This window comes from Lithobates pipiens, unplaced genomic scaffold, assembly GCF_037356315.1.
Source record: "Lithobates pipiens isolate NorthernLeopardFrog02 unplaced genomic scaffold, aLitPip1_a1.2 Scaffold_19, whole genome shotgun sequence".
Classification (NCBI taxonomy): Eukaryota; Metazoa; Chordata; class Amphibia; order Anura; family Ranidae; genus Lithobates; species Lithobates pipiens.
Window position 1 is genome coordinate 74,015,055 of NW_027507764.1, and position 24,769 is coordinate 74,039,823.

Here is a 24,769-nt window from a genome sequence, read left to right on the forward strand (position 1 = left end):
TACTTGAAACACATTATGATTACAAACGTTTTTATTGGTGGTAAAAGAAGCATAATTAGATCAACAGACACAAGTACATGACAGCATCAATGGAGAGCATAATGGATATACACATCATACAAATGTTGCTGGCACAGCAGCGGTCCAAGCCCAACAAGGAACATTTAAAAAAGTGATTAACGTACACAGCCTGGAACGTATGCACCAGACGATGCTTATCAAGTGCAAAGATGTACATAATAGAGAGTTAGTAAAACAAGGGGAAATAAAAGAAACATAAACAAAAAGTTTTGAAACACATTATGAAACCCCTTATTATTTATTTTCTCACTGGAACATCCTCTTTTTCTGTTTGTGCGTAACCTGATTCTGGAGAAATTAGGAAATACTTTACAAAAACTCACATGGTGAATCATTTTGGACCAAGTGGGCATCTTATTGACAAAATCAGTAGCAGCTGATAATAAAAATGTGCTTATGGAGGCAAAATAAGAAGTGGGAGTTACTCTCTGCATTAAGGCCCATGTGACAGGATATTCTTATATCATTTAGAAGCCACAACACTCGTTGTGCTTTTAAGTCTTTAAACATTAACGAACTGAACTGGAACTCCAGTGTGTTTAAATAGGACTTTGGTAACCAAAGGATTTAAATCTTCAGTGTTTCCTTAAAGCTTTGGAAGAATAATGAGATGGCTATAATGACTTCTTCCATTCTACTTTTACTTCTGATTGTAATCTGTCCGACTCTTCAGCAGGGTAAGTTTTTGAGTCCTGGATTCGTGTGCCTCTTCATGTTAAGGGTAAGCAGAGGCAGTGGAATGGATGTACAGTCACAGCTTTATTCACTACCTAAGATTCTTTTAAATATTTAGAGGTAATGATGCACAACTCTTTTTTTCTAACAGCAGGTTTCTTGATTTAAAATATTAGAATCAATCTCCTTTTCTGCACTGAAAAATACATCTACTCTATGGGGTTGATCTAATAAAACTGGAGAGTGTAAAATCTGGTGCAGTTGTGCATGGTAGCCAATCAGCCTTGTTCAATTAACCCCCCTAGCGGTAATCCCGAGTCTGGCTCGGGGTAGGAATATACTGATAGGAGCGGTAACCCCGAGCCAGACTCGGGATGGCTTCGCTCGATGCAGGGGAGGACACAGGGAGAGTTACTTACCTTGTCCCCTGGATCCAGCCATGTCCGCCGCGCTGTGTGATCGAGCCGCCCTCCGCTCGATTCACAATGCCGAATGCCGCCGAGCTCTGTTCCCTGCGGCGTTACGGCGCACGGGAGTGGAGAACGGCGGCAAATTCAAAAAAGTAAAAACACACAAAACACACACAGCACTGTAATCTTACAGATTACAGTGCTGTATTAAAAAATACACCCCCCCCCTTTGTCCCTAGTGGTCTGTGCAGTGCCCTGCATGCACTTTTATATTATAAATACTGTTTTTTACTGCCTGGAATTTGGAGATTGTCCATAGCAACCAAAAAGTGTCAATTTTTCAGTGTTTTTGGATTTGATTACATTATTGAATAATTTTTATTATTCTTTATTATATTATAAACTTTATCATACCCGGGATGTCTGCTAGACTCTGGTTTGAACAGATTTAAGAGCGTTATTCCTAAGAATTACAGGACTACAAAATAAAAGCCAGATTTCCGTGCAAAATAATTGTACCGCTTTCAGCACCTAATTCCAGACTGAATCATACCGCCAGGGAGGTTAAGCTTTGACAAAACAAATGGAAGCTGATTTAAGCACAGCTGCACCAGATTTTTCCCTCTCCGGTTTTAAATAGGCCCCTTTCACACAGGCGTTCCATTTGTCTGTTTTTCATTCATTTGATGGATGAAAAATGAACACCAAGCGAATGTCTGTGGATGATCCCTATTTTGCTTCTGTTTAAAAAACCGAGATGGACAAAAAACAGATGTAAATGGACAAACGGTCCATTTTTCCATCCGTCTTTGCATGGGTAGTGGACGTAAAAAGCTGATGTAAAAAGTGATGAAATACTGATGTAAAAAGTGATGAAATACTGATGTAAAAACTGATGTAAACTGCATAAATTTTTCTTGAAAATTTTTTTTGACTGAACTGATGAAACTGTCTGAACCAAGGCACTTTTCACACAGCGACTCTGCTAAGCAGAATCTGCTTGTTCAGCAGGAATCTCTCTGCTGATCCCCCCCTAAACAGGTGGATGACAGGTCTGTGTCAGGGCAGACACGAACACAGCCTGCTCACCTCTATGGGGCAATTTGATGGAAACGGACCGCCTCCATTTCCATCCGATGCCATCCAATTCGATCCCATGGACGGATGTTTTTGGTGGACAGGATTGGATCGGATGGCAGAGGGTGTCAGCGGACATGTGTCCACTGACATGTGATGTTCCATGGAAGAGACTGGAGGGTCCAATCAGGTCCACCTGAAAAACTGACAGGGTGACCTGATATGACAGCCTGTATGAGGCTGGATTCACACCTGTGCATTTTTAGTGCCTTTTGCATTTTGCAGATTTGCACTACAGAACGTGTTCCATAGGAAACCATGTTAAATGTTGCAAATGTGATGCAAATCTGCAAAATGCAAAAAGCACTAAAACTGCATAGGTGTGAATCCAGCCTGAAAGGGATTTAAGGCCTGGTTCACATTTATGCATTTTTTTAGTGCATTTTCAGTTTTGCAGAAACACACTACAGTCCATTTAACATGGTTTCCTATGGATGGAGTTCACATCTTTGGATTTTATGGAAAGGGCCTTGTTACTTTTTCTGTTCCTTGCTAAATGTATCTGGAATATGCAAACTGCAACCTGCATTAGGTGTGGATCAGGTCTTATTGCTGTCCTGACTTTACGAACTCACTAAGCTGTGAAGTAAGTATAGTAGCCCCCAGAGCTTGTACTATTAAAAACAATTCAGTGATGGCAGTTACCACATTTTCTAAAACATTCTATTTTAATTGTGTCCCAATGGGCAGGAAAATACATTGTTGCTGGTAGATCTAAAGGAGTTTGCACAGACGGCCGTGTATACAGTCAACTATGAAATACATTTTCAATTGGTTAAAAATCTTTGCGTGACCTAACTCAGTGACTTGGATAAGCAAAATGTTTCTTAAAAACAATACTTTCATGAAATGGGAATTTTTATGGTTTCAAGGTCAGCTATGCCAAACGTAAGCATATACTGATGTGTAAAAAAAAGAAAAAAGAAGAAGTTCCCCGTGGGGTTTTTAGGCAGCAATGATGATGCAAAAGATTCATAAAAATGTACTTGGTTTTATTGGTCAAAAAACTAGTCATACCATATACAATACATAAAGGAATTAAAATGTGAGCTCTGGTGTACAGCAGACAATAGATCCTACTGTGGTAAAGATTCAAAGTACAGAGTACAAATATAATGCATACATTCATTCTAAAAGAGTAAAAAAAGTATTCAAATCAATATCCATTTTGTAATTTCAATAACCATCTGGCATGCTTGATACCCCAATGCATTTCAGCCTTGGACGATTTATGGCCTTTTTCAGGGGGGATTTTTTCTCTTATCTCCGCATTTCTGCAGGCATATCAAGATGACAATTATTTAACATTGAGCTATATCACTGTTCTATATTCATGCACATTAACCAATAGTATTTACCCTTTACCAGGGTAGTCCTTTCCACATAAACCAGTCTTTTATTCTAAAAGCCCCAAACAAGCTTTCTCCCCGACGTTGATTCCAGGAATCGCTGTATTTACGTCCACACCACACCTACCCACCTAGGTGGGGGCAGGCAGGGACCAGCCAGAGAGCCCACTGGTCTACAAGTGGTGACAGTGTTAGAGAGTCCACCCACAGCAGCAAGAGTGTCCACTATTGGGGGAGCAAGGCACCTGAAAGTAATGATTGACATAATCATAGTCTGTATTGTTACATAAATGTGGCAAATTTCTTTTTTTGTATGTAGATGCACAGGGAACAGCCTGTATGAAAGGATGAAAGGGGCCTAAGGCCTGGTTCACATCTATGCATTTTTTAGTGCATTTTCAGTTTTGCAGAAACACACTACAATCCATTTAACATGGTTTCCTATGGCTGTAGTTCACATCTTTGCATTTTATGGAAAGGGCCTGGGACTTTTTCTGTTTTTTGGTTTCTTAGATTTGAATGGATCCAAAAACATGTATTGAAAAATGCTAAATGCATCTGGAATATGCAAACTGCAACCTGCATAGGTTTGAATCAGGTCTTATTGCTGTCCTGACTTTACTAACTCACTAAGCTGTGAAGTAAGTATAGTAGCCCCCAGAGCTTGTACTATTAAAGACAATTCAGTGATGGCAGTTACCATATTTTCTACAACATTCTATTTTTGGCTCGGTTCACACCAGACACGATACGACTTGCCGCGCCGCGACCTGACAAGTCGCTCCCGTTCTGTACTACGGAACCGTTCTAAGAGGAGCGACTCAAGTCGCTCCGACTTAGAAAAAAGGTTCCTGTACTACTTTTGGCATGACTTCGGGCGACTTGCATTGACTTCTATACAGAAGTCATTTTGCAAGTCGCCGCTGAGGTCTCGGCAGGTCGCGGCGCTGCAAGTCGTGCCGCGTCGTGCCGGGTCCTGTGTGAACCGAGCCTTAATTGTGTCCCAATGGGCAGGAAAATACATTGTTGCTGGTAGATCTAAAGGAGTTTGCCGTGTATACAGTCAACTATGAAATACATTTTCAATTGGTTAAAAATCTTTGCGTGACCTAACTCAGTGACTTGGATAGGCAAAATGTTTCTTAAACACAATACTTTCATGAAATGTGAATTTTTATGGTTTCAAGGTCAGCTATGCCAAACGTAAGCATATACTGATGTGTAATTGGAACTCCTGAACTTTTCCCTAATAAAAACACAAGTGGGTTTATTCACTAGGGGCAAATAGGCTGTGCACCCTGCAAGTACAGTTACTGCAGAGCTTAGTAGATGGGGTAAATCTTCACTTTGCAAAGAATACCCAATCACATGCAAGGAATATAAAAAAAAAAAAAAAAACACAATTTTTGCTTGCACATGATTGGATGATGGAAGACAGCGGAGCTTCTGCTCATTTACTAAGCTCTGGAGCAAATGCAGATCGCAACTGCACTTTGCAAAGCACACAGTCATTTGTCTTTAGTAAATCATTCCAAAGTGTTTAACCACCGAGTGTTGGCATCCGGATGTAATGTGCTGCCATCTGTTGCAGCTAGTAGGCTCTGCTTCATGCTTATGCTAGACCTCTTCATTAAGCTATTAATAAAAAACAAAAAAGGATCTTGTGCTCAGTATACTAACAAGGGAACCACAGAACACTAAACATCCGAATACTGGATCATAAAATACCAAACAGAAAAAATAACTGTGCCATTAATATAAATTAGTGATCAAGTAATACAGGAAATTATATTTAAAAAAAACTCACAATTCATAAATAAATATTGCTTGGTAAGTGCGCACAGTAACAACAAAAACTCAGCACAATATATGAGTGAAAAATAAAAGTTGTAAGTGGTGTTGCGCTCCTAAAATTCTTCTCTGAAAATCATAACAAAATTGTCATATATCTGAGTGACAATAAATATAAAAAAATATATAATGTTCAGTTACATCTTTTGCAAAAAAGTGCTATTGTGCAAGATCCAGACAGATCTAATCCACAGTATGCAAGATATATAATTTAAACAGACATAATCAGTAATCCAACTGTGTGGCAGTAGATATATGTGCAAATAAGCAAAATATATAAATACTAATCCACAATGTGCAAAAATAAAGAACAAACATAATCAGCAATCCAACTGAGTACAAATAGATATATGTGCAAATAAGCAGAATATATAAATACTAATCGGTGCAAAAATCAATGTGCAAATAAATAGAGAAAATGTGCAAATATGCAGAAAAAATGGCAAAAGGAAGGCATAGATAAATAAAGTCCAGAGTGAGATGTGGGGCTCTTCGGGGTCCACCGTCAGGGCCGCTGATAGGGCAGTACAACTAGCCCTGTTGTACCGGGCCCGGCCAGCAGGGGGTAGCCGATATGGAACATCCTCCCAGCTATTGTAGCTGAGCAGCCAGATAATAGATATACGGTTGAGGGACAGCCAGACCCCCCTCATTTGTTGGTCGTTACAATGCTTGTAAGTTGATCCTAGCCGGACCTTTCTTCCAGATTAATTCTCTAAAAAGTGTCTGTATCTTTCTAAACCATTCCCTCTATTAAAATTGGGGAATTGTGGAGCAGATAGAGCAGCTGTGGCATCCAGATAGGATTGGCACGTCCTGCCACTGACAGAGGTACTCTACTCCAGATGTCGCACTTCTGCTTGAATTTTAACAGTAATGGGACTAAGTTATCAGATGTAAATTGATGCGGGTCCTTTCACACCGCTATCCCAAGATATTTCATTTTTTCCACTACTTTAACTGGGATATTCCTGTTGGAATGGAGTTAACAAGTGGGTCAACTGGCAAGAGAGATGACTTCTCCCAGTTGATAACTAGGCCCGAGTGTCTGCCGAACTCCTCCACTATATGCATTAATTCAGTTAGTGACCCCTCCGTATCCCCCAGAAGTGTGGATTTTCTAAATGAGGTTTAAAGGGTGGTCAGAGTATATGAACCAGGGGTTCCATTTCTTCTCAAGTAAATGAGTGGTATTGTGTAGGTTGCGAAACGTTTTTTCCATGAGATAAATGGCAGCACAGTGGTGTAGTGGTTAGCACTTTCACCTAGCAGCAATAGGTTTGCTGGTTCAAATCCCGACCATGACACTATCTGCCTGGAGTTTGCATGTTCTCCCTGTGCCTGCCTGGGTTTCCTCCAGGTACTCCGGTTTCCTCCCACACTCCAAAGACATGCTGGTAGGTTAATTAGACCCAAAATTGGCCATAATATGTGTATGTGTATGTCAATGTTGTATGTGTTGTAAATGTGTCGGGACCCTACAGGTTAAAGGACCACATAAAAGGTGCAGATGGACACCAGTGGCAAGAAAGCAACCTGAGGTGATTCAGTTCGCATAGGTAGCACTATACAAGTCAAATTATTCCTTTTATACATAGGTTATTGATGATAGATTTCAGTTGAATTATTGGTAGGTCTGAGGATTTCCAGTGAAGAGCTACAAGCCAATGAATAGAGACACAGATTGTGTGAACTAGTCTTAGGTTGTGAATAGTTAAACCTGAAATTGTTGTGAATAATAAGCAGTTGGGGAGAGTAGGTTTTATGTTTTTTCTGATATTCTAGAGGTGAATTTTTCAAGTTGTTTCCATATTAGAGAAACTTTTTCACATTCCCAAAAGATGTGTGGGAAGGAGCCGATGAAATTGCAATCTCTGTAGCATGTTTGGGGAACAGTGGGGAAAATAGAATGTAATTTTGTTGGTGTATAATACCATGTTGTTAGTATTGTTAGTAATTTTATTGCAGTTTCCCTAATAGCGATAGATCTGGTGCATTTAAGTAAGTTATTGATGCAGTCTGACCATTTTTCGGGGGGGGGGGGGGAGCGTGGGGGGAGTAAGATATAATATTCTTGTTCCCATTTAAGCATATAGGGAAGTTTAGTTTGAGATTTTATGTTAATCATGTTTGTATATATCTCGGATATTAATTTGGGACCTCTTGGGGATCTGGAACATATATTTTCATAAAATGTGGGGGCTTCCAACAAGTGTTAACTTTGATGTAGCACACCCAAAATATTGCTCAAACTCCTTTTATTTTGATCTCTAAATTTGCCTCAATTTCTGCTCTATGGTGCTGGTACTCGATGATCCGTGGTGACTGAGTCTGTGGGATTACTATGTATTTCCTTTGTGCTGTGGATCTCTTCTAATTTGATAATTAACTGGTAAGGAATTTGAGCAATATTTTAGGTGTGATACACCAAAGTTTACACTTGTGTGCAGCGTGTTTTGGACACTTCCTGTGTTATCTGATTTTACTCAAGAACTTCCTTCACATTTAAAAGAAATTGCACTTACTTTATAAGATGTGTTCTGCTGCACTGAAATATATTGTTGATTTCATATTAATCCATATACTGTATTGAGTTTTTGTTGTTACTGTGTGCACATACCAAGAGATATTTATTTATTTAAATATTAGGTGTATTTTTATATCATTAGGCTTTTAAATGTCTGCAGACCACAGTTTTCCAACATGGCTTTTTAAGACCTGAAAAAATTCCACTGTACATTTTTAATCTCATATATGAGGGGAGGCCAATAAGTTCTTATCCTGTCATGCTGAACAAAGTTGAATACAGAGCCGTGATTAATGGATGAATGTTGCACCTTAGGCCCCTTTCACACATGTGAACATTATGTCCGTATTTCTTTTTTTTTTTTTTCTCAATTAAAGTTTTTATTGAATTCAAAAGTTATAGACAATGAAACAATATTGTTTAACGTGAATATGAAAAAAAGGAAGAAACTGGTACATTTCGTGGCAGTACAGTATAAGTTGTTAATTAGGGTTCTTTAGAAAACAGTAAAATAGACAGCGAGTGTAGAAAAAGGAGGGGTGAGGAGTGGGGTGAAAAAGAAACGAAAAAGAAAGAAAAAAAAAAAAAATATTAAAATTGGAGTTAGGGGTGATAAAGGGATAAAATTAATAGAAAAGATAATGGGGGGGGGGGGGAGAAAGGAGAGAGCGGAAAGATAAGGGCAGGGGAAAGGTAAGGTAAGGGTATATGTTGTTGGAAAACACATAATCTGTGATGCCGTGTGGTGGGTAGGTTAAGTTTGTGTGGTAAGACAAATGGATAGAGAGTTGTAAGGCATGTTCTGTTATAGCATTCAGACTTAGAGAGGGGGGGAGACAGCTTACATGGAAAACGGTGTTTACATGGAAAACAGTGCTAGGAGAATTCAATTATCACAAAAAGACAGAACATATCAGGTAAAAATACATTGATATTCAATTGAGAGGGTAAAAAGTAACCAAGGTTGCCAAGTTTCATGGAATGTATTATTGCTTTCACGTTTCATTGCTAAGATTTCTTCCATCTTGTATATGTAATGTGATCTTTCTATCCACTCTTTAATGGTTGGTACTTTGGTCATTTTCCAATATAGTGGGATTAAGCTTTTAGCTGCCGTGAGTAAATGTCTGCATAATGACTTTTTGTATTTACTGGTCGTGTGTTTAGTAATGTGTAGTAAACATGCCGCTGCATCAAAAGACATTGTAGTGTTGGTGATTTGTTTAATCCAGTTGGCGATTTCAGACCAGTATGTGCGAATTGCAGTACACTCCCACCAAATATGTATAAAGGAGCCTATTGCATTTCCACAGCGCCAGCATGTATCTGAAGTCGTAGACGACCATTTCTTGGTTTTTAGGGGAGTATGGTACCACTGCGTGAGGATTTTGTATGAGATTTCTTGATACTTGGTGCTAAGTGAGCATTTATGTGCAAAGATGCAGGCTTTCTCCCATTGTGTGTCTTGCAGTGAGGTGTTTAGTGCTGTTTCCCATTTCTCTTTGTGAATGTTTCTTTCGTTGTGTGCTGGTTGGGACAACCAGCTATAAGCAGTAGAAGTGGTCTTGGAGATTTTGGCGCCCTTGTAAAAAATGTCTTCAAGTGGCGTCAAGCGTTGGGTGTAAGAGGGTTTGTATGGACTGTTGAGTAAGAAATCTTTTATTTGAACGTAGAACCAAGGATTTATGGAAGGGTCGCTATATTCAGAGTTGAGGACGTTTAATGACTTAAGTTTGTTTTTGTGGAAACAATGTTTGGCTAAAAGCTTCTTGCCATTGCCTATAGTGGGGCCTATTTTGAGGTGTAGTCCAGGAAGAAAGTCCGGGTTGTTGGTCAGGGGAGTCAACGGGCCTGGTATGGTGGCCAAGTTGTATTTTTGGGCAATCTTATGCCAAATGGATAATGTATTGGCAACAAAGGGGTTCGGTATGTGTTTTGTGGATTTGGAGTGTAATGTCCAAGGGTAGAAAAAGGTCTGTCTAACATTGTCGGGTAATTCAAGTTGTATCCAGTCCTTGACTTCATTGTGGCAATGCCAGTCAATGAGTCTGGTGATGTGAGTAGCATAGCAATATTTTTTTAAATCTGGTAAGCCTAGTCCTCCTGCTTTTTTAGGCAGGGTAAGGGTCCTGAAGTTAATTCTGGGTCTTTTATTGGCCCAAAGAAATTTTCTTTGTAACGATTGCAATTTGGAGAAGAAGGAGTTGGGTATCATGATAGGCAATGCGTTAAAGACATATAATAATTTAGGGAGAATGGTCATTTTTAGGATGGCGGCTCTACCAAACCAAGAAAATGATCTGGGAGACCAGCGTGCGAGATCCTTGGCTATGGAGTTTAGTAAAGGAACATAGTTTGCCGTAAAGAGAGATTCTATCGTGCGGGTAAGTTTGATTCCCAGATATTTAAGTGTATTCTGCTCCCATCTAAATTTATAATTCCCTTTAAGGCTATCATATTCTGTTGTTGATAGATTGATATTAAGTGCTTCTGATTTTGTGTAGTTAATCTTAAAATTTGAGATAAAGCCGAATGTCTCGAAAATCTGGAAAAGGTTCGGGAGAGAAATGTGTGGTTGTGTAATGAAAAATAAAAGGTCATCAGCGTACGCTGCAAGTTTGTATTCTCGTCCATGAACAGAAAGGCCTTTGATAGCTGGGGAGAGATTGATTGCTCTGATCAATGGTTCCAGGGTCAAAATAAATAGGATAGGTGATAATGGGCAACCTTGGCGAGTGCCATTACTAATTTGGATCGGGTGGGATAGGATATCATTGATTTTGATTTTAGCCTGTGGGGTCTGATAAAGGGCTTTGATCCATTTCAACATGCCCTCACCTACGCCTATATGGGCGCAGGTAGAGAACATGTAGTCCCAAGAGACCCTATCGAAGGCCTTCTCGGCGTCTGTTGACACCAAGAGGCCTCCGATTTTAGAGCTCTTTCCGTGATGTATCAGGTTCAGGGCTTTGACAATATTGTCTCTTGCTTCTCTACCAGGCATAAAGCCTGCCTGTTCTGGGCCAATGATTTTTGAAAGCAAAGGTTTTAACCTATTTGCTATGATTTTTGCTAATAGTTTCACGTCAACATTCAGGAGTGAAATTGGTCTATAGTTGGCACAATGGGAAGGATCTTTATCCGGTTTTGGGATGACCGCAATATGCGCCATAAGAAAGGAGTGGGAGTTATTGTCCTGGTCAGCCAAATGATTAAAAGCCTTCATGAGGGGATTAGAGAGTAAATGTGAGTATAATTTGTAATATTGGGATGTGAACCCGTCTGGTCCAGGGCTCTTACCAGATTTCAGGTCCTGTATTGCGTTTTGTATTTCAGTGATGTTGATTGGGTCATTTAGTTGGGTTGCATCAGAGGAGGATAAAGAGGGGAGTCCGCTGTCTGAAAGAAACTGTCTTATCATCTCCTCTCGTGTGTGTGATATGTGGGAAGGTCTGTGTTGTGGGGGAATCTTGTATAATTTAGAATAGAATTCTTGAAAAAGGTCAGCTATTTTTTCAGGTGTGTGTACTAAAAAGCCCTTGTCGTTTCGTATTGCATGTATATGGTTAGCCATCTTTGAATCCCTTAGGGCTCTAGCGAGTAGTTTTCCGCTCTTATCACTTTGTTCATAAAAAATGTTTTTGCGGAAAAAAAGAGCTTTCTGAGTTTGGATTTGCAGCAGTTGTAACAAAGATTGTCTACATTGGGCTAGATCTTCCGTTACTGAAGCCGTAAGGGATTGCTTATGTTGAGCTTCTAATTTAGTGATTCTATTGGCTAGTTCCATTATGGCAGCTGATCTTTCCTTTTTCCTTTTTGCTCCCCATTTTATCAGTTCCCCCCTGATGACGCTTTTGTGAGCTTCCCAATTGGTGAGTGGGTTGGTGTCGGAATCTATGTTGTTGAGGAAATATGTGTTAATAGAGTCATGGATATCATCACTTATGATCTGATCTGTCAGTAATGCAGCATTCAGTTTCCAGTTATAGATTTTTTGTTTGTTCGGGGTTAGTTTAAGAGTGATGGCAGTTGGGGCATGGTCTGAAATAGTGATAATACCAATTTCCGCCCTTTCCAAGTTAACGAGGTCTCTCTGGGAGACAAAAATTAAATCAATCCTGGAATATTTTTTGTGTGGGGCCGAATAGAAGGTATAGTCTTTCCCTGTCGGATGCACGGATCTCCATGAGTCCACCAGGGAAATAGAGCTCAGCAGGACCTTGATTCTTTTAAGGATTTTGTAGGCAATGTGAGTATGTCCCGTGGCGGTGTCTTGAAGCGGAGATAAAGGTATGTTAAAATCACCTCCCAAAATAGTGCAACCCTCTGCGAACCACTTCAATTCTTTTACAATGACATTGCAAAAGGTGATATGAGCCTTATTCGGAAAATACACATTCGCCAATGTAACTGGAGAGCCCTCCCAGGTGCCTTTCAGGAAGATATAGCGACCCTCTGGGTCAATTAGTTGGTTGGTCAGTTCAAATGGTGCGTTCTTGTGTAATAGAATGGAAACACCCTTAGTCTTCGCATGTGGGTTTGTAGCGTGAAAAGACTTGGGGTAAAGATTATCTGTAAGCTTGGGTATGTTTTGACCCTTAAAGTGTGTCTCTTGTACAAAGACTATAGAAGGTTTCGTTTTCTTGATTTCTTTAAGGAATTTAGTTCTTTTCTCTGGGATATTTAGCGCATTAATGTTATGTGATATTAAAGTTGGGGATTTGCCCAAAAAAGAGTAAGCCATAATTGAGGGGGGAGCAGGGGATAAACCGGGGGAAGAGAAAAAAAAAAAAAAAAAAAAGGGGGGGGGGAAAGTTGGCGGGGAGGGTTAGGGTATGGTTTGCGTGGGGTGTAGTTGAGAAAGACGATAGAGATTAATAGAGGATTGTAGAACAATAGGTAGAGAGTGTCTCACAGGAGTCAGGATATCGTTCCACGTCAATAGCTGGCGTGGTGTCAATGAAAGGTGTGGCCTGCCAAACACCTCTGGCGACTCTTGTGGGGTGAGTGGGAGGCGAACAGGTGGGCGTAATGGGGTAGATTCACTAACAAAACTACCAGGTTATGGAGTGGATGACCCTTGGGGATTCGGGTGATGAATATTTGAAAGGAGTTGCTAGATCACTTGGACCTTCTTTCAAAGATCAGTGTAGTTTTAGACAAGGTATTACATAAATTCACTGTGTAGATAAGGTGGAGTGAGTCCATCGGGTTTATGTTCAGGTCTATCCAACAGTGTGATGGACGTGAACAATAAGACACAAAGGGTAATGCATAAAATGGACGAGTAAACAATAAAACTGATCCTAGAAACAGTTTCAAAAATAGTAAACAATAAAACCTGTAAAAGAACTTGAAATTTCTAGTAGTGTAGCCCTCAGAGTAAAAATATTATGTGAACTGGGCTTGTAGAGGAAGTATTAGAATGTTAGTCGTTCGTCGTTAGCCTTTGAGGTTCGAGGCTAGTGAGGTCTTTGTGTTTGAGATGTGAAACGTATTCTTCATTTGTCACGAACGATGTCATGTTGCTTGAAGAGGCCGAACGCAATTTACCTTCGTAGATTGTGGGCGGTTTCACGAACGTGAGGATACAGTTCCATCCGACTGGGGTCAGATCGTGCGAAGATGAGGTTGAAATCCGGACGGATTGTTCGAAACCAACAAACGAAGCAAGATAGACAGTTTATCTTGAAACAGGGTAGGAACATAAACGACCAAGGATTCTGAAAGTGAGCCGGGAACTTGTAAAACACAACAGGGAAAAGAGACCTTATGTTCCACAGTGAGTGATCTTCATTTTGGTGAGGACCTTGGTAACAATAGAAAGGGTGAGGCCAGACTGAACTCGGTAAGTGAAAGTCATGCTTCTAGAAATAGTCGCATAGTCACAGGAGTATTACAGCCTGGGATTGTTGGCGTATGGGGAACCATGATTGGATCTATTTACGTTGCTTCTTTTCCTACCGAGGTTGTAGGGGGATTGCGCGGGAGAAGGGCCTGCTGCAGAAGGGCAATTGTTGACCGGAGGAGGCAATGTATATTCTGCGTACCAATCGGGGAGAGCGACAGGGGCTATTTGTAGGTGTTCACAGAAAGGGATCAAATCCTCAGGGATTCTAAGCATGTGCTGTTTGCCATTATAGGCGGCCTGCAGAGCAAACGGAAACTTCCATCTGTATGCTATTCCTTTCTCCTTGAGAACTTCTAGCAATGGTCTCAAAGCTCTTCTGTTCCTCAGAGTTATGGGGGAAAGGTCCTGGAAGAGCTGTACAATAACTCCATTGAAGGTTATTTGCTCATTTGCTCTGGCCTTCAAGAGTATTTCTTCTTTCAGAGGGAAATTAGGCAAGCAACAGATTATATCCCTTGGTGGGTTGTTGTCAGGAGCCTTGGGTCTCAGAGCCCTATGAGCTCTGTCAAACTCTATGGGTGAGTCGTCAGGTCGCTCTATAAGTCTATTGAAAATGGCTGACAGGGCCGGTTTGATTTGTTCAGGAGTAACAGATTCGGGTACACCTCTCACTCTGATATTATGTCTCCTTCCTCTATTATCGAGGTCTTCGATCTGTCTATTTACTTCAACCATTTGTTGGGAGTGAGTTGTGGTAATGTCATCTAATCTCACTAAGGCTCTGTCTCTCCTCTTGCCCGCCCTGTCAGTAACCGCCATTTGTTCAGATAGTCTGAGCAGTTCAGATTTGATGTCTGTGATAGCTGCCGAAAAGGAATTTTTAATGTCTGCGGCTATTTCAGTCATTATTGCATATGTCAGCGGGGGGTCATTGGTGTCAGTACCTCTGAAGGAGTCCTCCGATGCTGGGATGGAGATGTCATCATCTTCCCTGTCATCTCTGCCTTCTCCCTCCGCATGTCTGTGCGCCGGCGCCATCTTGGGACTGCAGCTCCCGTCGTTGTAACGGTATTTGCTGAGATTTGCTGACGATGGCTTGCTTTTCGGGGTTCCCGATGAGCGGAGGGGACGCATGTGTGTCCCTTTCTTCAAGTGGTTTGGCATTCTCACTCCGTTTAGCGGTCCGTTTTCGGGCCAGATCCCCAGGGTCCTCGGAGCTCCTCTATTCAGCGTCCATCCACGCTGCGCGCCAAGCCACGCCCCCCCGTATTTCATCCATCCGTTTGCGGATGAAATACGGACATACATACATCTGTATGGGATAGCAGGTGTCTGCGGATTAACATCCGCAGACACCCACTATTGTCCGTCTCTGCAACTGTCCGATTCTGCAGACGGAGGAAAATCCTATTTTTCTATCTGTCTGCAGAGCGGATTGGATGAACACTGACAGACGGTCCGTTCTCATCCGATCCCCATAGAGGAGAGCGGAGATCTGACAGGCCGGTCCCTGCACAGTGTGCGGAGACCGCCCTGTCTGCCGCTGGCTCAGCGGGGACAACGGAGCAATCCCCGCTGAGCGAGCGGATCATCACGGGTCGGATCATTACTGATCCGTCCATTGTGAAAGGGGCCTTAGCCTTTTTGGGGGTGGGTGATGAAGCATGTTTCCATGTTTTACTAATTTCTTTAGTCTCAAGATCATATAGATATACCCAGCTTTCATCCATTGTTCATACACAGCTGACATCTCTTCATGGATTATTTAGGCAGATTTCTGTTGAAGATGGAGAAACCTAATCATGGCTTGGTATTCAACTTTGTCCGGAATGACACCTACTCAATTTTTCTTGGCTCTAACTATAATTCACCACAACCTACAAAAACAAAAAAAATGGCATGCATATTACTAAGATATCTACCTATAAATCTGCAAAATTTCAGATCCGTAGCACATCTAGATCATGGTGTTGGTAAGAACTTATTGGCCTCCCCTCGTACATTGTTATGGACTTTAGGGGTTAGGGATGAGCCGAACACCCCCCCGGTTCGGTTCGCACCAGAACTTTCGAACGGACCCCAAATTCGAACGAACTTTAGAACCCCATTGAAGTCTATGGGACTCGAACGTTCAAAATTAAAAGTGCTAATTTTAACGGCTAATATGCAAGATACTGTCCTAAAAAGGGTTTGGGGACCTGGCTCCTGCCCCAGGGGACATGGGTCAATGCCTAAAATGTTTTTAAAAATGGCCGTTTTGGCGGGAGCACTGATTTTAATGACGATTAAAGTGAAAAAAAAAAAGTGAAATATTCCTTTAAATATGGTGCCTGGGGGGTGTCTGTAGTGCATGTGAAGTGCCATGTGTTTCCCGTGTTTAGAACAGTCCCTGCACAAAATGACATTAAACAGAAATAACATAATTGAAAACTGCTTGCGGTTTTAATGTTATATCTGGTTCCTGCAATATGGTTGAAAATCATTGAGAAAAATGGCATGGGTAGCCCTCCCTGCCCATTACCAGCCCCTTTGGGTCTTGTACGCATATTAAAGGAAACCCGTACCCATATTAAAAAAAGGAAATGCGTGTGGCCCCCAGGCCCTATATACTCATAACAGCAGTATGCAGGCGGTGCAAACAAGACAGGGACTGTGTAGGTTTGTTGTGTTAAGTTGAATCTGTTTGTAATTTTCAACTGGTATATTTTTAAAGTGTAGCTCCAGTCAAAAAAACTATTTTTAAGCTTTTTGGAAAACATAGGGAAGGGTTATCACCCCTGTATAATTTGTTTTGTCGTCCATCTTTTTTCATCTCACTTGCTGTTGTCTCCTTCCGTTTGCAAGTAGGAGATGTTTGTAAGTTGGATGTTTGAAAGTAGGGGCCTGCCCTATATGCTCTGCAGAAATGGCGGAACAAGGTGTTGGTTTTGCCACAACATTGTAAGCCCTCAAAGTGACTCTTGGTGGGCGCTGGAGCGCCCTGCTGTGAACGATTATATCAAGAATTGTAATTACATGCCATTGTTGAATAGTGGTAGAAAAATTGACATTTGGTGGTTGTGGTGCTGGTGCCACAACACTATAAGTCCTCACAGTTACTCTGGGTGGGCACAGGAACGGGCCCTCCTGTGAAATATCATATCAAGAATTGTAATTACATGTCCCTGTTAAACAGGGGCAGAAAAATTGGGCCTTAGGCACTGGTGCTGGTGCCACGACACTGCAACCTCTCCCATATACTCTAGTTTTATTGCAGGAATTAGCCCTGCTGCAAAGCATTGCATCAAAAATTGTAATTAAACGCCCCTGTTAAACAGGGGCAGAAAAATTGGGCTGATGGCATCACCCAGAACCAGAAATGTTCTTCCAACATATCAGTGGAGGAGGAAGAGGATAGACAATCAACATAACAGGACAGTCACTCAGCATCAGCATAGGCAGTCTTGAAGGGATGTGATATTTCAAAAAAAATTATTCGGTTACATCAGCTTCAGGTGCTTGGTAGCTGTGGGTGATCCAAAACTGATTCATCTTGATGAAGGTCAGTCGATCAACTGATTCGGTGGCGCACCCTGTGATTGGTAACAAAGCCACCAGCAGCACTGAAGGTGCGTTCTGAAAGAACGCTGGATGCAGGACAGGCCAGTAGCTCAATTGCATACTGTGCAAGCTCTGGCCAGTGATCCATCCTCAAGACCCAGTAAGCCAGAGGATTTTCGGTGGGAAAGGTGTCCAAGTCTGACCTTGCCCCTAGGTATTCCTGCACCATGTAAATCAGACGCTGGCGATGGTTGCTGGAACCGATCATACCTTGGGGCTGCGGACTAAAAAATTGTCTGAAAGCATCAGTCAGATGGCCACCTTCTCCACCGCTCCTTCTGACCGATGCCTCAGCAACACGTTGTCCAGGACCAGGAGTTTGTAACCTCCTAGTCTCTGGGAACGCATTGCACAGACCTTTCTGCAAGGCCTCCCGGAGATGTCTCATCCTCTGCTCCCTCTGCGATGGCAAGATAAGGTCGGCAACCTTACCCTTGTACCGTGGATCAAGGAGAGTGGCCAGCCAGTAATGGTCCCTCTCCTTGATCCGAAGAATACGAGGATCCTTCCGCAGGCTTTGCAGGATCAGGGAGGCCATGCAGCGTAGGTTAGCTGAGGCATTCGGTCCGGAGTCCTCTGGGTCACTAAGGGCAACATGATCCGCAGCTACCTCCTCCCAGCCACGTACAAGTCCACGTGTTTCTTGGGACTGTAAATCATCCCTACGAGACTGCTGCTGCTGATGCTGAGTGCCAGCCTCCACCTCCATGCTGACACAATCATCTTCCTCCTCCTCTTCCTCCTCCTCATCCTCTTCCTGTGTGATGGGTGGCACAGCAGGAACACTGTCTGGATAAAGGGGGCCTTGAGAGGCAAGGAAGTCCTCCTCTTCCTGCCTCTGTTCTGCCTCAAGTGCCCTGTCCATTATTCCACGCAGCGTATGCTCCAAGAGGTGGACAAGAGGTACAGTGTCACTGATGCATGCACTGTCACTGCTCACCATCCTTGTGGCCTCCTCAAATGTTGACAGGACAGTGCATGCATCCCTGATCATGCCCCACTGGCGTGGTGAGAAAAAACCGAGCTCCTCTGACCCTGTCCTGGTGCCGTAGTCACACAGGTACTCATTGATGGCCCTCTGCTGCGTATGCAGCCGCTGCAGCATGGCCAACGTTGAGTTCCACCGGGTGGGCATGTCACATATAAGGCAGTTCTTGGGCAGGTTCAACTCCTTTTGGAGCTCAGCCAGCCGAGCACAGGCATTAAATGATCGGCGGAAATGCACACAGACTTTCCTGGCCTGCTTCAGGACATCCTGTAAGCCGGGGTACCTGCCCAAGAACCGCTGCACCACCAGGTTAAGGACATGAACTACACAGGGCACATGGGTCAGTTGTCCCTGTCGGAGGGCAGAGAGGAGGTTGGTGCCATTGTCACAAACCACCATTCCTGGCTTAAGCTGGCGTGGCGTCAACCACCTCTCGGCCTGCCCCTGCAGAGCTGACAAAACATCCGCCCCAGTGTGGCTCCTGTCCCCCAAACAAACCAGCGCAAGCACGGCATGGCATCGTTTTGCCTGCGTACTTGTGTAGCCCCTGGAACGCCTATGGAGCACTGCTGGTTCTGAGGACAGAGCACTGGAAGAGGCCATGGAGGAAGAAGAGGAGGGGGTGGAGGAGAGAGGTGTGTCACAACCAATAGTAGCATTTTGGAGGCGTGGTGGCGGAACAACCTCCAACACTACTGCACCTTGTCCTGCATCCTTCCCAGCTGCCAGAAGAGTGACCCAATGGGCCGTGAAAGACAGGTAACGTCCCTGTCCATGCCTGCTGGACCATGAGTCAGCGGTAATATGCACCTTACCGCTGACCGCCCTGTCCAGTGAGGCAAGGACATTGCCTTCCACATGCCGGTAGAGAGCCGGAGTCGCCTTCCGTGAGAACAAGTGGCGTTTGGGGACCTGCCACTGAGGAACCGCACATTGTACAAACTCACGGAAGGGGGCCGAGTCTACCAGCTGAAAAGGCAGCAGTTGAAGTGCTAGCAATTTAGCCAAGCTAGCATTCAACCGCTGGGCATGTGGATGGCTGGGAGTGAACTTCTTTCGCCAGTCCAGCAGCTGGGGCAGGGACATTTGCCTGCTATAATCGGACGTGGGTGTACTGCTAGCAGAGTGCCCGGAAGCACTTGGCTGTGACACACCTAATTCTACACCTTCATTCCTCTCAGAGCAGGTTTCAGAGAGGACTAAAGGTCTAGTGGGGTTGGAGATGCCAGCTGATGAGGAGCAAGTAGAGGTCCGCTTTGTTCTTTGGTGTGGGTCTTTGAGGTACGCTTGCCAACGAGCTGCATGGCAGGTCATCATATGTCTGGTCAAGCATGTGGTGCCCAAGCGGCTGATGTTTTGGCCACGCGAGATACGCTTGAGACATATGTTGCAAATAGCAGCGGTGCGATCTGATGCACTCGTCTCAAAAAAGGCCCACACCAAAGAACTTTTAGAATAACGGGCAGAGGCAGCGCCCTGCACAGGCGGAGCTCTGCGGTGTGATTCAGTCGGTGTGCTGCCCCTAAGCTGGCCCCCGGAGGGCATCCTGCCTCGGACATGTGCCTCCTCCTCCTCCTCCTCTCTCCTACCAGGCACCCACGTGGAGTCAGTGCCCTCATCATCCCCTCCCTCTTCATCGCTGTAGCAAACCTGGCAGTATGCTGCAGCTTGTGGAACATGACTGCCAGATTGCTGTCCTTCTTGAGCATCCCCTCTCTCTACACTCACGCTACTGCCTTCCTCTAGCTGAGTGTCATCATCAGAGCCTACAAAACACCGGGCATCCTCCTGGAGCATGTACCCAACACTGTGCTCAAAGAGTTTAGGAGACTCCTCAGGAGGACGTGGTGGGTCTAGGGAAGGAGTCACTGATGATGACATTGAGAGGAGGGAAGACGATGCGTTGGCAGCTGCTTTTCTAGTACCCTGAGACTGGGTGAGAGAGGATAAGGAGGATGAAGAGGGCTTGGTCATCCACTCTACCAAGTCGCTGGCATGTTGCGGTTCAACATGTCCAGCTGCCGAAAAGAAGGACAAGCGTGTCCCATGGCCACATGCTGATGACAATGCACCGCGTCCACGACCAGCACTGTTGTCTCTAGACACAGAGTCTGCTTGCCCTCTTTTATCGGCTTGCGCCTGTCTGCCTCTCCTTGCTGGCCTTCCAGACATGGTAATGGCCTGAAGGGAGTTGGGTAAAACAGCAGTTGGGTAGTGTATATTGTGCTGGAGGCACACAACACCCACTAACTCCTGCAGATGCCTTTATTATAGAACACCAGAGATAAAGGGGTATACTGTAATGGAGTCACACAACACCCACTAAGCCCTGCAGATGGCTCTATTAGAGAACAGCAATAAATGGTAGATACAGGTGTATATTGTGCTGGAGTCACACAACACCCACTAACTCCTGCAGATGCCTTTATTATAGAACACCAGAGATAAAGGGGTATACTGTAATTGAGTCACACAACACCCACTAAGCCATGCAGATGGCTCTATTAGAGAACAGCAATAAAGGGTAGATACAGGTGTATATTGTGCTGGAGGCACAAAAAACCCACTAACTCCTGCAGATGCCTTTATTATAGAACACCAGAGATAAAGGGGTATATACAGATGTATACTGTGCTGTGCTGGAGGCACACACAACTTCCAATAACTCCTGCAGATGGCAAGTGGGCTCAAATAGAGAAGAGCTATGTAGGTGGATATAGCGGTGTGTACTGGGTACAGAGCACGCAGACAGCACGCACAAGCTCCTAACACTACTGACTGCAAGCTCTATTATAAAAGATAGATCACTAGCTATATAGGTGAGGTGAATATAGTGGTGTATACTGCGGTCAGGGCAAGCAGACAACAACCACTACAGAAGAGCAAGATCGAAAATCGGCCGATAACGATCGGTGTGTACTGTGTTGAAGGTACACAGAACACCCACTAACTGCTTCAGACGCCAACACACTACACAAGGCCGCCGCGCTGGCGGCCTTATATAGTGTGGGGCGTGTACTACACAGCCTGAGCTATGATTTGCCACAGGCATCCTGCCTGTGGCCAATCATGGCTCTCCTCGCTGCTGGCGCTGTGATTGGCCAAGCATGCGGGGTCACAGTGCATGCTTGGCCAATCATGAGCCAGCAATGCACTGCGATGACGCAGTGCATTGTGGGCTGTGAGCGCCACACGAATTTGGCGTGAACGGCCCATAACGTTCGGAATTCGCCGAACGGGCGAACAGCCGATGTTCGAGTCGAACGTATGTTCGACTCGAACACGAAGCTCATCCCTATTAGGGGTAGTAAGAACAGATGGAGTATCTAAAAAGCAGGATAAAGGTAGTGAAAGCTCTGACATTAACAACCAGTTTCATAAATCAGTAGTCTGATGAGGATGGCATGATACTGAGCAATTGTTGTGGTCAGGAGCCAAGCCATTGTCAGTAAGAATCGTGTCAAAGAGCAGTAGCAGAATAGTAGGCAGGAGCATGGTCAATAGATGTTTTAGGACAATGGCTTCATATACAATAGCATCTCCTAAACTTGAGTTTTGGCGTTTTTTTGCCAAAGTTCCTATGTACACATAGGCTTTTAGCAGAGTTTAGGAGCTGCTGTGGTTAGGGGAGGTCCAACCTCCCTCTCCTGAACGCGCTCAGGATAGGAATGTTTTGACTTCCGGCCGTGGGAAAATGCAAAATGTGGCAAAAACACAGCAAAATCACCACGGTAACTACTGACAGCCAAGTGTACATGAAGCCTAACAGGGGTCTCCATAAGAAAGGTACACTATCAGAAGACAAGTTAACATGGCCAAAGTAACAACAAAGAAGAAAACCACTGGAAGAACAGGCAAGGGAATTAAACTTTTGAAGTTATGAATTCATAATTAGGCTCTGAATCGGGTACTCAGGATCAGGAACCACATAAAAAAACGATTGGCCCTACACTGGTAGATTTTTAAACTCTTTGTATGAAAAATCTTTGATAATGCCAATAGAGACTTGATGCATGTTATTCAGAGGTACTTAAAAATTTAATTTTCTCGTAAGTTTCCATTTTGGTATGGATGGAATTTTGCAAATGAAAACCACATTCCTAGATAGCAAGGATAACTCGCCACACATTTGTGGCAGTATTGAATAGTAAGTCTTGTTAACTTGCTGCACATCTTCCTGGGAAAGTTGTATACTTGCACAGCACTTGAGGCACAAGTTCTAGTTGACACGTTTCCAATTTGTAGCAAACTTGCATGGCAAGCCTCTAGCAAGAGCGAAGTTGCAGTGGTGACTCTACAGCAAGAGCCCCACAAGTCCCAGCAAGAGCTCCGCAAGTCTACAGCAAGTGCCCTGCAAGTCTACAGCAAGAGTCTGGCAAGTCTACAGCAAGCGCCCCACAAGTTTTTGGCAAGAAAAATTAAGCAAGCAGCGCAAATCTATAGTTCAACAATCTGGTGATAGTGAACCCACTGCAATTAACCTAATCCCTTACTGTACATGTATGAAATACATTCACTCCAACAATCATATATAATGATAAACCCTGTGCCATTGCATAAAATAATCTATCATACAAAAATTATATGTTTCTATGAAACAATCCCAGCTAGCAAGTAATTGTGCTGCAGCAAGTCCACATTGCATGACTCCAGATCAACTTTCTTTGCAAACATTCTGCAAGTTCTGGTTCTGTTATGTTATGTAATAGTTATCCCACCACAGGGGTCACTGTGGCTGTATTTTCATCATTGCTTTTTGCTGTGTGTAAGGTTTTTCTTTAATTGGTGCTGGGGCAGCCATTGAATCACTTTGGGAGTGGTGTGCAGAGAGGTGAGTGGTAACCACAAGATCTGATATGGAGTTCAGGGAGGTAGAAATCAAGGTGTGAGTAACCCTAATATCCCATTGGTGTAGCACAATTTGGAATGTTTTCTCTTTAATGGTTTATATGCTGAGATTTAGCAGAAAATGTGTCAAAGAGGAATACACATCCCAGCAATATAGTAACAATGCAGAATACCACCAGTTATAGGGGGTGTATACAGAGAGCCATGCATTATATATAGAGAGATGACTGCACTGTACTGTGTCGTAAAGAGAGCCATGTACTGTATACAGGGAGATTATTAATTATGCTGTATATAGAGAGATCCCTTTCATGGGACATAGGAAAAGGTGGATACTTTTGTCACCATCTCAGGTCACATGTGTGAAAGATAAGACAAAAGATACAATATTATGCGATATTATGTGAACCAGCGATAAAAATACAGATGAATATCTGCTTTTGATTTAAGCACTTTTATCACTGTTTCACATTTTAACACATATTATTATTTTAATTATATTATTTGGCTTTTTTTCTAAGAAAATAGTTGCAGAAACTCAACCACGACCCCCCGCCCCCCCCCCCCCCCCCCCACACACACACACACACACACACACACACAACACCCCTCTCCAAACTGCATTAAACAGTGGGAGAGGAGAGTTTAGGTGTGTGCTGCAGAGTTCAGGGGGTGCTCTACAAACAAAGTGCAGATGCAGAGTTCAGGAGTGCTCTGCATAGAGTGCAGAGTTTAGGATTGTGCTGCATGCAGAGTGCAGCCTTCCTCCACAGCTGCCTATGTCTGCATCCCCCCTCCACTGCTCCATCTCCACCCTACCTCCTTAAAAGATCCACCATCCTCCACATGCCTTACTTTTGTTGCTGTATTAAGCTGAAGCTTCCAGCCAGCTCTAGTACCTCACCACACACTGTAACTGGCTCCTCCTCTTTCACTTACAGAGAGATCCTTCAATGGGGGTGTCAGCATCCACACTCCACCCTGTGCACACCTGCATCTTCCCTGTCTCCACCCTGAACTCAGTGGGAGACTCTGAGGAGATCAGACCTGTGGGAACCATTGGGAGACAGGCTGTCACTTGTAAACACAGAAGCCAGACTTCTGTGTTTACAAGTGATAGTGGTAAGCGGGGAGCAGGGGGCCTGAGCCAGAGGTGGTGGAACTGAGTTCCACCAAGTTCCAGCTGAAAAAAAGCCCTGATTATCGCATATTAATGACATTTTTGTTTTTTTAGTTCATAACCTGCCAGCACACATGCAAAGCAAGTATGTATACTAGGGTGACCAGATGTCCCCGGTTTCAGGGGACAGTCCCCGGATTGAGAACGCTGTCCCCGGACCAAGTCTGTCCCCGGATTTGACTTCAATAGGAGCTGGGGCAATTTTCAAAGACAGTCAGTGCAGAATAAAAAAAGCGAATTCTAAATTACACCCCCCCCCCGCTCCTACTAGC

At 43.6% G+C, this 24,769-nt stretch overlaps 1 protein-coding gene across 1 annotated transcript in view; it reads left to right on the forward strand.

Moving 5' to 3' along the window:
• The first annotated feature begins 561 nt into the window (after window positions 1-561).
• LOC143996084 (macrophage mannose receptor 1-like) overlaps window positions 562-24,769 on the forward strand; it is a 214,390-nt gene continuing 190,182 nt past the window's right edge. The window contains exon 1 of the mRNA XM_077490909.1: window positions 562-758. Coding sequence (XP_077347035.1) covers window positions 692-758 — 67 coding nt within the window. The 5' untranslated portion in view covers window positions 562-691. The remainder of the gene's footprint in view (window positions 759-24,769) is intronic.